The following is a 16,251-nucleotide window of genomic DNA, read 5'->3' on the forward strand; positions in this document are numbered from 1 at the left end:
TAAGGGAAGATCAAATGTTATTATTATACTCTATGGGCAACCGGATGTTTGGAGTGTGCGCCACTCACTAACCCGATCTATTGTCTCATCAGTCAATGATTACGACGTCATAATTATACACTATAATGACAAGGGAAAAAAATGAAGCCTAGTTCTAAAATATTAGGACAAATAAAAAATATGTCATACAGAATTCTAAGAAAAAAAAATGCTTCCGTATAATTTTATAAAGTATTTACTAAAACAAAAATGGGATCTGAATGTAGAAAATATGGGAAAAAAATCTTCTATCCTCTATTTATCTCCTTTTTTTAATTATTTTTTGTCTCAGTTTACAATTAAAATTGAGACCAAAAATATTTTCTGTATCCTATGAGTTTAGGCATTTCTGTCTCCTTCTCTTCATTGTCCTGTGCCTGACTTTAGAAGAATTAACTGCAGCAGGAGCCTCCCCCTCTTTCATAAAGGAAATTGTTAAGCCAAACCCCCTCTGTCAATGAAATTTTTTTTTTTTTTATTTGCCAAACAAAATATATTCAGTTTCGTAAATGTTAATAATAATAATAGTAATGGTAATAATAATAATAGCAAAAAATAAACAAAAGGCGAAAAACGGCATGTAATGTTTAATACAAATATGGGTATATGCATAGCAGTTATTTGCGGTAACATACATCATTGCGAAATGCGCACGACTTCCTTGAATTGCATTAAGTGACAAGATCAAGTCGGAGGCTTAGAAGAAGCAGGATATTAAAAAAAAAAAGTGGAAGAAACATCATATGATGCTAACAATAATAAACTAATAAAATAAATGACAGATTGTTTGGAATGTTCTATTAGTTTATTACAGGTCATGGAAACATGTAAAAATCAAAATCGTGTTCCCATTCAGCAGAAGGATGCCTGATGGACCCCACTATTCCATTTTATATAGAGTAGGATATGCCCCTCCTCTCCTTTGTGCCAATGAGAAGGAGGAAACAGAAGGACGGCCCACGAGGAATACTTTGACATCAAAAACCTGATTTAAACAGGAGGTGAATTTCTTATGGCACACACATTCACATTCTTATTAAGTGTTAATCCTAAACTATGACTACATTATTAAAAGTTGACTTTTTCAAACTCATATTGCACAGAAGACAAGGAGTACCGTTCTTTTTCATCTTAAGAAAGCATCAACATCTACAAAAGAAATAAATCTGATGGAGCTCTGGTATTAAAATATCTAAAATCCCTGAAGTCATTCTCTATATATGGCTCAGATATACTTATTGGCACTTTCACATTTCAGGCGGCATGTCACCATATCTTATCTTTTATGTTTTGGCTAGTATTGACCTAAAAAAATGGCATTTTCTTTAGAATTTTATCAGTTAAGTCTATGTCTAGGCAGAGGATTCGGAGCGCTCCAACCTATTAAGAAATTTTGTGACGTAAAAAGTCAATAATGTTAAAAGATGAAGTTTTACTTTTGGACACATTTACACTTACAATTTTTTGGCTGCTGATTTGATGCTGATTTTGTTGTGGATTTCACTGTAGGAAATTTTTTTTCTTTTTATTAAGTCTCACCCTTTACACTCATTATCGGCCTTCTTATTCCCAATCCCGACCTCTCCCAACCCCTTCATTTACTTTTTAGAGTGAAGGAGCCTCCCAGAACAGCTGCTTTCCCAAAAAGTTTGAGATAGGTTCAGTTTAGAGATTTTTAGGAGATCTATCCTTATTCCAGGAGTAGATGACTATGCTTGGTGTCGACTTTGCTGCTATTGTGAATTTTCCGCCAGCAAATCCAGATAGGAAATCTGCAGCGTATCCACCATGTGTGAACATAACCTTACACTGTGTAAAGGACATCGCTGCACCTTGCCTAGAAGTAGTGATAAAATTACGATAATTCAGATTTGCCCTTCTGTAACTCGTCAACTTTCTAGTAGATTAATTCAATTTACAGTAAATTTGATTTTGACACCAACCAATACTGCATATGGAATATTTCAAGAAATTGGCAACAAATCTTTTATATATTCATCTGTTTGGCAACTCCAAAATATGCAAATTCAATCTCATAGTCGACCGGACACGTGTTGATGAATTCATCTCTGGTGTAGGCATTTTTCAGGTATCTCCAGATTCCGGTCATTTCCACTGGGATTTCAAAATTTCGGAATTTTTTGCAAACAACCTGAATAATAATAATAAAAAAAAAAATAATAATATTAGATAACTATAACTTTTAATTAAATGATTATTCCCCAAAACATTATGTGGTCTCAGTTTTCCGTACATACAGAATTAATTATATGTTGTCAGTACAACCTATTATTAAATATTTAACTGATTTTCAGTATCACCCACTTTCTTCCGTTGTCACTGGATCTGTCCCCTGTTGGTCGTGTATGCCCAAATGCACCAAATGAGTCTGCATAATTAAACATCTGACAGCCAGAATGCAGCACAGCTCAGCTACGCTATGTTGAAGATCCCAAGGATATCAGCTAATATTTGCACTTAACGATCCTGTCTAATTCCTGGAAAAGAGATGCACCTAATCACCCTGTCTCATAAAAAATCTCCCCGACCTTCTCACAGCGTCTTCCTTGCTCTGACAGCCGGGTTGCAGCACAGCTTAGCTACGCTATGTTGAAGATCCCAAGGATATCAGCTAATATTTGCACTTAACGATCCTGTCTAATTCCTGGAAAAGAGATGCACCTAATCACCCTGTCTCATAAAAAATCTCCCCGACCTTCTCACAGCGTCTTCCTTGCTCTGACAGCCGGGTTGCAGCACAGCTTAGCTACGCTATGTTGAAGATCCCAAGGATATCAGCTAATATTTGCACTTAACGATCCTGTCTAATTCCTGGAAAAGAGATGCACCTAATCACCCTGTCTCATAAAAAATCTCCCAGGCCTTCTCACAGCGTCTTCCTTGCTCTGACAGTCAGATTACAGCTCAGCTACGCTATACTGAAGATCCCTATGATATCAGCTAACATTTGCACTTAATGATTCTGTCTAATTCCTGGAAAAGAGATGCACCTAATGACCCTGTCTCATAAAAAATCCCCCAGACCTTCTCACAGCGTCTTCCTTGCTCTGACAGTCGGATTGCAGCACAGCTCAGCTGCGCTATACAGAAGACGCCATGGATACCAGCTAACATTTGCACTAAAGACCCTGTCAAATTCATGAAAAACATATGCGCTTATGTCATGATAACAAAATTCATCAGACCTGTCACGCCGTTAACGGCGATAAAGGGGCAGGACGGCGTACTGGGACCCGCACCTGTCCCAGCCACTATAATGGGGCCTTGACTTTCCCTTATCTCAGGGGTACCTATGATGGTTAGGAGGCCTGAGCCGTCAGTGTATCCCTGTCTCCTGTGCAGGCCCTATCAATGGCCACCTCACCCCCCAAAGGAGGTGGACTGCACCAGTGTATAAATACAACAATAAACAGGGTATACAGACAAGGTAACAAAAGTCTCAAACTCACCAAATGCTCACACAATCACAGAGGTAACACAGAGAAGGGAAGAGAAGGAAAAAACTAGGAAGGAAAACAGGTTTAACATGCAACCAAAACAGCAGACACCAATCTCTGTAAATAAACCTCCAAGCTCCTAAAACACCACGCTCCTTCAACCTCCAAGCCAGGCAGCTGAACTGATCACTGACAATAGCTGAAGTCAAGGCTGGGTCTATATAGAGGAGGCGATTACAAAATCACCTTGAGCTGAGAGACCCAGCTCACAGCAACTCAGCAACAAGATTAACTCCTGCACTGCTGGCACAAAGAAGCCAGGTTAGAATACAGGAGAAGAGCTTCTGTTCACTGTGTGTGAACGAGGCCCAGAGCGCTGCGGTTCTCTGGAACCTATCTGTCGCGGTAGCCCCGTGACAAGACCTTCTCACAGAATCTTCATTGTTCTGACAGCCGGGTTGTATCACAGCTCAGCTATTCTATGCTCAGCTGTCTCATGCACGCAGAGGAGATCATGATCATACTCTGAAAAATCCCATGAACCACCAATACAATGTTGAATAGTAATGAATATTGGTCAGTTGTGGAACACAGAGAGTACATTCAAAACTATCAATGGTCAGCTCATCCAGAGAAAAAATATTACCCATGTTGAGATCTATTTATCTCTATCAAGGAGCCATATAGGAGAGCAGAGGATGGGGGCCTGCAGCACTGAAGAGAAGTCAGGTGCTGTTGGGAAACTTAGCTTTAGCAGCTAAGAATGGTGAAGCTGGATGCACAGAGGGGCATAAGGAGATGAAAAATGACACAAAGATACAAGAAAGAAACTTTATGTTGGACTTGTACTGTATATTAACAATATAAGAATATGGGAAGTATATGGGATTTTTGTGCTTTAACAACCAGATACATAGTAATAAAGGGGTTTTCCACATTAGGAGATTTTTTTCCACTAAAATGCATGTACTTGGTGCTAAAAATCATTTTTGCAAAGAGAATTCATTAAAAATGTTGCAACGTTTGGCTTTTAGAAGCTTTTTGTTTCCCTGCACATTCAACTTTGATGTGGTCATAAACGACTTTGACATGGTGAAAAGAGTCAGCACCAAACCTCAGAGCTCAGCTTCTATCATGTGTATTATCTGCAACGTATCAAACCTTTATTATGTGGAGTTTTGGTAATAGGTTGCAATCTGCAAGGGTCAGTTCATTCCCATCCAAAAATTTCCTGTTGGAGACTGTGATCTCCTCTGTGGAATTGGCATCAATCTCATCAGGCATCGGTGAATTCAAAAAGTCATTCAGCTTTTTTAACGATCTCAACAGGTTTTTTTCCAAATCTGAAAAGGAGCAGAAAATACAGAATTACTCCTATATAAATGTTATCTCATTCAAAAAATAACCAGTCATTAGATTAGCAGGGAAAGCTCAGGTACCGTGTAAGTTCATTACATTACTGATCCTGAGTTACATCCTGTATTATACCCCAGAGCTGCACTCACTATTCTGCTGGTGCAGTCACTGTGTTCATACATTACTGATCCTGAGTTACATCCTGTATTATACCCCAGAGCTGCACTCACTATTCTGCTGGTGCAGTCACTGTGTACATACATTACTGATCCTGAGTTACATCCAGTATTATACTCCAGAGCTGCACTCACTATTCTGCTGGTGCAGTCACTGTGTACATACATTACATTACTGATCCTGAGTTACATCCTGTATTATACCCAAGAGCTGCACTCACTATTCTGCTGGTGCAGTCACTGTGTACATACATTACATTACTGATCCTGAGTTACATACTGTATTATACTCCAGAGCTGCACTCACTATTCTGCTGGTGCAGTCACTGTGTACATACATTACATTACTGATCCTGAGTTACATCCTGTATTATACCCAAGAGCTGCACTCACTATTCTGCTGGTGCAGTCACTGTGTACATACATTACATTACTGATCCTGAGTTACATACTGTATTATACTCCAGAGCTGCACTCACTATTCTGCTGGTGCAGTCACTGTGTACATACATTACATTACTGATCCTGAGTTACATCCTGTATTATACCCAAGAGCTGCACTCACTATTCTGCTGGTGCAGTCACTGTGTACATACATTACATTACTGATCCTGAGTTACATCCTGTATTATACCCAAGAGCTGCACTCACTATTCTGCTGGTGCAGTCACTGTGTACATACATTACATTACTGATCCTGAGTTACATACTGTATTATACTCCAGAGCTGCACTCACTATTCTGCTGGTGCAGTCACTGTGTACATACATTACATTACTGATCCTGAGTTACATCCTGTATTATACCCAAGAGCTGCACTCACTATTCTGCTGGTGCAGTCACTGTGTACATACATTACATTACTGATCCTGAGTTACATACTGTATTATACTCCAGAGCTGCACTCACTATTCTGCTGGTGCAGTCACTGTGTACATACATTACATTACTGATCCTGAGTTACCTCCTGTATTATACTCCAGAGCTGCACTCACTATTCTGCTGGTGCAGTCACTGTGTACATACATTACTGATCCTGAGTTACATCCTGTATTATACCCCAGAGCTGCACTCACTATTCTGCTGGTGCAGTCACTGTGTACATACATTACTGATCCTGAGGTACATCCTGTATTATACCCCAGAGCTGCACTCACTATTCTGCTGGTGCAGTCACTGTGTACATACATTACTGATCCTGAGTTACATCCAGTGTTATACTCCAGAGCTGCACTCACTATTCTGCTGGTGCAGTCACTGTGTACATACATTACATTACTGATCCTCAGTTACATACTGTATTACTGTATACTCCAGAGCTGCACTCACTATTCTGCTGGTGCAGTCACTGTGTACATACATTACATTACTGATCCTGAGTTACATCCTGTATTATACCCCGGAGCTGCACTCACTATTCTGCTGGTGCAGTCACTGTGTACATACATTACATTACTGATCCTGAGTTACATCCTGTATTATACCCCAGAGCTGCACTCACTATTCTGCTGGTGTAGTCACTGGGTACATACATTACATTACTGATCCTGAGTTACATCCTGCATTATACCCCGGAGCTGCACTCACTATTCTGCTGGTGCAGTCACTGTGTACATACATTACATTACTGATCCTGAGTTACATCCTGTATTATACTCCAGAGCTGCACTCACTATTCTGCTGGTGTAGTCACTGTGTACATACATTACATTACTGATCCTGAGTTACATCCTGTATTATACCCCGGAGCTGCACTCACTATTCTGCTGGTGCAGTCACTGTGTACATACATTACATTACTGATCCTGAGTTACATCCTGTATTATACTCCAGAACTGCACTCACTATTCTGCTGGTGCAGTCACTGTGTACATACATTACATTACTGATCCTGAGTTACATCCTGTATTATCCTCCAGAGCTGCACTCACTATTCTGCTGGTGCAGTCACTGTGTACATACATTACATTACTGATCCTGAATTACATCCTGTATTATACTCCAGAGCTGCACTCACTATTCTGCTGGTGCAGTCACTGTGTACATACATTACATTACTGATCCTGAGTTACATCCTGTATTATACTCCAGAGCTGCACTCATTATTCTGCTGGTGCAGTCACTGTGTACATACATTACATTACTGATCCTGAGTTACATCCTGTATTATACCCCAGAGCTGCACTCACTATTCTGCTGGTGCAGTCACTGTGTACATACATTACATTACTGATCCTGAGTTACATCCTGTATTATACTCCAGAGCTGCACTCATTATTCTGCTGGTGCAGTCACTGTGTACATACATTACATTACTGATCCTGAGTTACATCCTGTATTATACTCCAGAGCTGCACTCATTATTCTGCTGGTGCAGTCACTGTGTACATACATTACATTACTGATCCTGAGTTACATCCTGTATTATACCCCAGAGCTGCACTCACTATTCTGCTGGTGCAGTCACTGTGTACATACATTACATTACTGATCCTGAGTTACATCCTGTATTATACCCCAGAGCTGCACTCACTATTCTGCTGGTGCAGTCACTGTGTACATACATTACATTACTGATCCTGAGTTACATCCTGTATTATACTCCAGAGCTGCACTCACTATTCTGCTGGTGCAGTCACTGTGTACATACATTACATTACTGATCCTGAGTTACCTCCTGTATTATACCCCAGAGCTGCACTCACTATTCTGCTGGTGCAGTCACTGTGTACATACATTACATTACTGATCCTGAGTTACATCCTGTATTATACTCCAGAGCTGCACTCATTATTCTGCTGGTGCAGTCACTGTGTACATACATTACATTACTGATCCTGAGTTACATCCTGTATTATACCCCAGAGCTGCACTCACTATTCTGCTGGTGCAGTCACTGTGTACATACATTACATTACTGATCCTGAGTTACATCCTGTATTATACTCCAGAGCTGCACTCACTATTCTGCTGGTGCAGTCACTGTGTACATACATTACATTACTGATCCTGAGTTACCTCCTGTATTATACCCCAGAGCTGCACTCACTATTCTGCTGGTGCAGTCACTGTGTACATACATTACATTACTGATCCTGAGTTACATCCTGTATTATACTCCAGAGCTGCACTCATTATTCTGCTGGTGCAGTCACTGTGTACATACATTACATTACTGATCCTGAATTACATCCTGTATTATACTCCAGAGCTGCACTCACTATTCTGCTGGTGCAGTCACTGTGTACATACATTACATTACTGATCCTGAGTTACCTCCTGTATTATACTCCAGAGCTGCACTCACTATTCTCTCGGAGATGTAACCTGCAGCAGATCTGTTGTAGTGAATATCTGACTTGTGGCCCGCATCTATCATTCATGTTGTCTTCTATGTAACAGAGTAGTCTTTGGATCTCCTTTATGGCTAGGAATCACAGTAACATCTACCCTATGTTCTCCTGCCCCCTGGCACACTGCACCGTGCCGCACACTATGGAGGTAGTGGTACAAGCTGTGTAGGTTCTTGTCCCCCACCAGAGGCACCTTTTTTTTTTATAGAGATCCGATCTGCCAATCTTGAGAAATCCAGTTTAGAAGCAAATGCAAATCATGCTGGAAGTGCACTGAGGGCGTGTCTTATTCCATCCACAGGCATTGACACACCCATATTGCACTTCCAGCCTGCTTTGCACATGGCTTATAAACTAGATTCGTCCTGACTGACACTTTGTATCTCTATAAAAAAAAATCTTTATTATTGGGGGACGATCCGTTCCACAGCCACACCGCTGAAACATGCTGATGGATTTCATTAAAAACTCAGAAACTCTTTACTTACTTTCATTTAGATCTTTCCGGGGATTTTTTATGTAGGCTGAAAATTTTGCAAACACGTCATTTCCTGCCGAGTTGGATTCGGGGTGATTTGTTACAAGTTTTGGAAACCTTAAATAAGAGGATAAATGGAGGAGTTACAATAGGGTGTGGTGCCGAACCAGCACACAAGGGCAGTGCCACAATGTGTCAGAACCAGTGATGAGCGAGCATGCTCGGGTAACGTGTTATGTCAGCATGCTCAGGTGGTATCCGAGTATTTGGGGTGTGCTTGAATAATGCAGTGGGGAAAATAAGTATTTGATACGCTGCCGATTTTGCACGTTTTCCCACCTACAAAGAATGGAGAGGACTGTAAATGTTATCGTAGGTACACTTCACCTGTGGGAGACAGAATCTAAAAACAAAATCCAGAAAAATCGCATTGTGTGATTTTTAAATAATTAAATTGCATGAAATAAGTATTTGATCACCGACCAACCAGCAAGAATTCTGGATCTCACAGATCTGTTAGTTTTTCTTGAACTCCTTTACAACCTTTGACATTTCAATACATCCAGGCCGCCTCGTACTTACAGACCTATGATGCATGGATACGTTATGGTGATCGCCTGTGCACAGGGGCAGTGCATGCGTACTCGCTGCCAGGTGTCAGCTGATGTCACGCACAGTGTGGGAAGACTAAGTGCAACATGAAGTGATGAGAATGCTAGGGAATTGGGGACTGGAGACCCTTAGGCAGATCTAATAGCACCCTGTCTCCCCCACCATCCCTATATTGGTTCCACACCAATCGCAGAGCAGGAAACCTTAGCCCTGTATATCCCTAGAGCTAGGCCCCGAATAGGAAAGGGGGATGTGCACTGGTCAGTCCCCACTGTACACTAAAGACAACAAGGGAGACAAACAAGGGAGAGGAAACTTAACTTGAGCAGACTCCAGAGAGGTAACACCAAACATCCTCCAAGAGCCCCTAGAGGAAGTATGCCAACTGCTATAGCTCTAAGCCTTCACAAGGGAAAATGTAAATATCACCGGCAGCTCCCTGAAGCAGACTGAGAGTCTATAAACACCAAGGTCCAGGTGTGTCAATTAGAGCCGGAGGGAGGTTGCCACTGGGTCCAAAAGTCAGAAGGATTAGGAAGGTGTCTGCAGGGCTGCCACTAGAAATTTCGGGGCCCCATACTGGCAAAATATTCGGGGCCCCCTTGAAACTCCACCCAGGCTCCACCCCAGCCCCGCCTCCAGGCTCCACCCCACGAACTGTCCACAGTCCCACCGCTCTCTCTTGGAAAATCTCCACTTCTCACCTATCACACATTGACAGTTCCCATCACCAGATCACACATATAGCCGGCAGCTTTTGTTTTGGCCAAAAGATTTTTTAAGCCGCCACCATAACACGGTAGACACTTTTGGCCGGGCCCTACTCTACTGTAACCTACTAAATATTTGTTAAAATATGCAATACAATTTAGGTATATTTTTATTTATTTTTCAGTTTTTAAAATGACCTATAATACTACATACAAGGAACAAATACCACCACACTATGACCAGATGATATATTACCACCACAGTGATCGAATAATATAAAATACAAGGAACAAATACCGCTACACCATGACCAGACAGCATATAACCACAAATGACTGAATACTACAATACTGATCAGTAATAAAAAAAAAACCACAATACTATCACCATCAGTGCCATTATACACAGGAGATCTGTAATTAGTAAGCAGTGTCTGTGTACAGATAATACAGTGATCACCGGTGACATTATACACAGGAGCTCTGTATATAATGTATAGGTAATACAGTGATCACTGGTGACATTGTACACAGGACCTCTGTATATAGTATACAGTGTATAGTGTCAGTGTATAGGTAACACTGACTCACCAGTGACGTCTCTAGGTGAAGTCCTTCATCTTTCATCCAGCACAGACCGCCATCACTTCATCCAGCCAGGACTCGTCTCTCTGCAGGAAATAAAACAGTTATCTCGAGTTCCGCTTGTAGAACACATTACTTAATTTTCCCAACTTCTACATTACACCACATGAAGAAGGCAACATAGTATCACTCTACACAGTAACAGGACCTCCCCCCCCATTTAAAACAGTATACTCAAAAAATAAAATAAATACATCACTGCAATAATAATATCCCTTAATTAGCCCCTATGGTAATATTCGCCATCCTAGCCCCCGTGTGTCTCATTCCAGGCTCCAGCCATATGTTCTCCCATCCTGCCCTCATGGGTATCCATTCTGCCCCATATGATCTCCCCATCCTGCCCCATCTGTCTCCATCGTATCCATCCTGCCCCATCTGTCTCCAATCTTGCCCCATCTGTGTCCAATCCTGCCCCATCTGTGTCCAGCACTCTGCCCCATCTGTGTCCAGCACTCTGCCCCATCTGTGTCCAGCACTCTGCCCCATCTGTGTCCAGCACTCTGCCCCATCTGTGTCCAATCCTGCCCCATCTGTGTCCAGCACTCTGCCCCATCTCTGTCCAGCACTCTGCCCCATCTCTGTCCAGCACTCTGCCCCATCTCTGTCCAGCACTCTGCCCCATCTCTGTCCAGCACTCTGCCCCATCTCTGTCCAGCACTCTGCCCCATCTCTGTCCAGCACTCTGCCCCATCTCTGTCCAGCACTCTGCCCCATCTCTGTCCAGCACTCTGCCCCATCTCTGTCCAGCACTCTGCCCCATCTCTGTCCAGCACTCTGCCCCATCTCTGTTCAGCACTCTGCCCCATCTCTGTTCAGCACTCTGCCCCATCTCTGTTCAGCACTCTGCCCCATCTCTGTTCAGCACTCTGCCCCATCTCTGTTCAGCACTCTGCCCCATCTCTGTTCAGCACTCTGCCCCATCTCTGTTCAGCACTCTGCCCCATCTCTGTCCAGCACTCTGCCCCATCTCTGTCCAGCACTCTGCCCCATCTCTGTCCAGCACTCTGCCCCATCTCTGTCCAGCACTCTGCCCCATCTCTGTCCAGCACTCTGCCCAGCACTCTGCCCCCCCGTGTCCAGCTTTACTGCCCCCCGGCCCCCACCCTGTGTCCAGCTTTACTGCCCCCCGGCCCCCACCCTGTGTCCAGCTTTACTGCCCCCCGGCCCCCACCCTGTGTCCAGCTTTACTGCCCCCCGGCCCCCACCCTGTGTCCAGCTTTACTGCCCCCCGGCCCTCACCCTGTGTCCAGCTTGACTGCCCCCCGGCCCCCACCATGTGTCCAGCTTTACTGCCCCCGGGCCCCCACCCTGTGTCCAGCTTTACTGCCCCCCGGCCCCCACCCTGTGTCCAGCTTTACTGCCCCCCGGCCCCCACCCTGTGTCCAGCTTTACTGCCCCCCGGCCCCCACCCTGTGTCCAGCTTTACTGCCCCCCGGCCCCCACCCTGTGTCCAGCTTTACTGCCCCCCGGCCCCCACCCTGTGTCCAGCTTTACTGCCCCCCGGCACCCACCCTGTGTCCAGCTTTACTGCCCCCCGGCACCCACCCTGTGTCCAGCTTTACTGCCCCCCGGCCCCCACCCTGTGTCCAGCTTTACTGCCCCCCGGCCCCCACCCTGTGTCCAGCTTTACTGCCCCCCGGCCCCCACCCTGTGTCCAGCTTTACTGCCCTGGGAACCCCCCCCCCCCGCATCGCCGCTCTCAAAAAACCAAAAAAGTTCTACTTACCTGCCGCGCTCCTCTCTCCACGCAGCTGCACCGTGCACTCGCCGGCGACTGACAATGACATCAGACGCCGGCGACCTGCACGCTGCGGCTGGCGGCTGTTAACTATTGACGTCAATAGCGTACAGCTGTAGCGCCGGCCGCCGCTAAGGGCCCGGTTCAGCCTGCGGCTGCCGGTAGGGGCCCGGTGAGCAGGTAAGAGGGGGCCCGATGCGGGCCCCCTCTGCTCACCGGGCCCCATACGCCAGTCACGGCTGTAGTGCCCTGATGGCGGCCCTGGGTGTCTGCAATGCCATATGGAGAGAACTTCTGCAGCCAGATACAGAGCGACTGTCTATTACATCTGACACACCCCTGACAGTACCCTCTCTTCTACGAGTTGCCTCCGGACACTCAGGACAAAGGTTCTCAGGATAAGAGGCGTAGAATGAATGAACCACCCTGGGGACATTCACCTCTCATGCTGAAACCCACATTCTTTCCTCCGGGCCATAACCCTACCAGTGCACCAAGTATTGTAGGGAGCGACATTGGAGGCAAGAATCTATAATTCTCGAAATCTGAAACTCTAGATTACCATAAACCATTATTGGTGGTGGCGGTAGAGGTGAGGTGAGCAGAGATCTGTGAAAGACATTGTGGATGTTAAGGGCCTAGGGCAGCTCAACATGAAACGCTGCTGGGTTAATGACGGCAGCTATTTTATAGGGACCAATAAATCTAGGTCCCAACTTCCAGGAAGGAATCCTCAACTTGATATTCCTGGTAGACAACCACACAGTCATTCAGATTCAGGTCTGGACATGGAAAGCGTTTTCTGTCAGCCAGTCATTAGTACCGGTCTCCCATGATCTTCAAATTACTCAGAACCCTCCGCCACACCAAAGAGAGCGACGAAGCAAAACATTCCTCCTCTGGAACTCCTGAAGCCCCTCCCCCACCAAAAGTACCAAACTGTGGATGGTAACCGTATGCACTAAAGAACGGTGACCTGCCGATAGACTCCTGAAGATGACAATCTGGATGATCCAGAGGAGGTACTGGGGGTAGGTCATGTGGTCAGATGAGACCAAAATAGAACATTTTGGCATCAACTCCACTCACGGTATTTGGAGGAAGAAGAAGGATGAGTACAATCCCAAGAACACCATCCCAACTGTGAAGCATGGTGGGGGAAACATCATACTTAGAGGGCGCAGGTGATTTTCTGCAAAGGGGACAGGACAACTGCACCATATTGAAGGGAGGATGGATGTGTCAAAACCCTTACTATGACATACAAAGCCATCCACAACCTGTCTCCTCCATACATCTGTGACATGGTCTCCCGGTACTTACCTACACGCAACCTCCGATCCTCTCAAGATTTCCTTCTCTACTCCCCTCTCATCTCTTCTTCCCACAACAGTGCTTCCCCCATACTCTGGAACGCTCTACCCCAACACATCAGACTCTCGCCTACCATAGAAACCTCCAAAAACAACCTGAAAACTCACCTCTTCTGACAAGCCTACAACCTGCAGTGATCCTCAACCTACTGAACCGCCGCATAACCAGCTCTACTCTCTCCTAGTGTATCCTCACCCATCACCTGCAGACTGTGAGCCCTCGCGGGCAGGGTCCTTCCTCCTTATGTACCTGTTAGCGCCTTGTTTTTTGCTCATGTTTATTGTATTTGTCTATATTTGCCCCTTTTCACATGTAAAGTGCCATGGAATAAATGGCGCTATAAAAATGTATAATAATAATAATGGGGTCATATATCGCAAGATTTTGGCCAACAACTTCCTTCCCCCAGTAAGAGCAATGACGATGGGTCATGGATGGGTCTTCCAGCATGACAGTGACCCAAAACACACAGCCAGGGCAACTAAGGAGCAGCTCCGTAAGAAGCATTTCAGGGTTCTGGAGTGGCCGAGCCAGTCTCCAGTCCCGAACCCAATAGAAAATCTTTGGAGGGAGATGAAACTCAATGTTCTCCAGCGACAGCCCTGAAACTTGAAAGATCTGGAGAAGATCTGTATGGAGGAGGGGGCCAAAATCCCTGCTGCAGTGTGTGACCTCTGTAATTGCAAACAAAGGTTTCTGGACCAAATATTAAGTTCTGTTATTCTATTGTATCAAATACTCATTTCATGTAATAAAATGCTAATTAATTATGTAAAAATCATACAATGTGATTTTCTGGTTTTTATTTTTAGATTCTGTCCCTCATAGGTGAAATGTACCTACGATAAAAATTACAGGTCTCTCCATTCATTCCATTTGTAGGTGGGAAAACTTGCAAAATCGGCCGTGTACCAAATACTTATTTTCCCCACTGTATGTTCAAGTTCCCGCGGCTGCATGTCTCATTGCTGTTAGACAGCCACAACACATGCAGGGATCACCTAACAAAAAGGCAATCCTTGCATGTGTGGCAGCTGTTGAACAGCCACGAGAAATGCAGCCACGGGGAATCCAACATATTATCCGAGCATGTTCGCTCATCACTAGTAAGAACCAAAGCACCACAAGATGCATTTTATTCCTATTAATATTATTAGTAGGGGCTGATGCGACTGTCACTCTTATGGAGATTATTGTGGTTGTCACTTTTTATGGGACTAATGCTGCTATCACTGTTCTTGGGGTCACTGTGGATAACACCTATATATATAGTAAATAATACAAGATCCACCATTCACAATAGGTGATGTCACAGCTCACCTCCCCCTCCTGTACAATGACTGATAACACCTCTATATACAGTAGATAACACAGGATCCACCATTCACAATAGGTGAGATCACAGCTCACCTCCTCCTTCGGTACAATGACTGATAACACCTTAACACCTCTATATACAGTAGATAACACAGGATCCACCATTCACAATAGGTGATGTCACAGCTCACCTCCTCCTCCTGTACAATGACTGATAACACCTCTATATACAGTAGATAACACAGGATCCATCATTTACAATAGGTGGTGTCACAGATCACCTCCTCCTCCTGTACAATGACTGATAACACCTCTATATACAGTAGATAACACAGAATCCACCATTCACAATAGGTGGTGTCACAGCTCACCTCCTCCTCCTGTACAATGACTGATAACACCGCTATATACAGTAGATAACACAGGATCCACCATTCACAATAGGTGAGATCACAGCTCACCTCCTCCTCCTGTACAATGACTGATAACACTTCTATATACAGTATAACAGGACCCACCATTCACAATAGGTGATGTCACAGCTCACCCCCTCCTCCTGTACAATGACTGATAACACCGCTATATACAGTAGTTAACACAGGATGCACCATTCACAATAGGTGATGTCACAGCTCACCTCCTCCTCCTCCTGTACAATGACTGATATCACCTCTATACACAGTAGATAACACAGGATCTACCATTCACAATAGGTGAGATCACAGCTCACCTCCTCCTCCTGTACAATGACTGATAACACCTCTATACAGTAGATAACACAGGATCCTCCATTCACAATAGGTGATGTCACAGCTCACCTCCTCCCCCTGTACAATGACTGATATCACCTCTATACAGTAGATAACACAGGATCCACCATTCACAATAGGTGATGTCACAGCTCACCTCCTCCTCCTGTACAATGACTGATAACACCTCTATATACAGTAGATAACACAGGATCCACCATTCACAATAGGTGATGCCACAGC

General features: G+C 44.3%; 1 protein-coding gene across 1 annotated transcript in view; it reads right to left on the reverse strand.

The window, feature by feature from the left end:
* Window positions 1–611: 611 nt before the first annotated feature.
* Window positions 612–16,251, reverse strand: part of CLIC6 (chloride intracellular channel 6) — an 82,156-nt gene continuing 66,516 nt past the window's right edge. Inside the window, exons 4-6 of the mRNA XM_069760778.1 lie at window positions 8,871–8,977; window positions 4,659–4,840; window positions 612–2,191 (exon numbers count right to left, since the gene is read on the reverse strand). Of these exons, the coding sequence (XP_069616879.1) occupies window positions 2,027–2,191; window positions 4,659–4,840; window positions 8,871–8,977 (454 nt within the window). The 3' untranslated portion in view covers window positions 612–2,026. The remainder of the gene's footprint in view (window positions 2,192–4,658; window positions 4,841–8,870; window positions 8,978–16,251) is intronic.

The sequence above is a fragment of the Ranitomeya imitator genome, chromosome 3 (genome assembly GCF_032444005.1).
Source record: "Ranitomeya imitator isolate aRanImi1 chromosome 3, aRanImi1.pri, whole genome shotgun sequence".
NCBI classification, from domain to species: domain Eukaryota; kingdom Metazoa; phylum Chordata; class Amphibia; order Anura; family Dendrobatidae; genus Ranitomeya; species Ranitomeya imitator.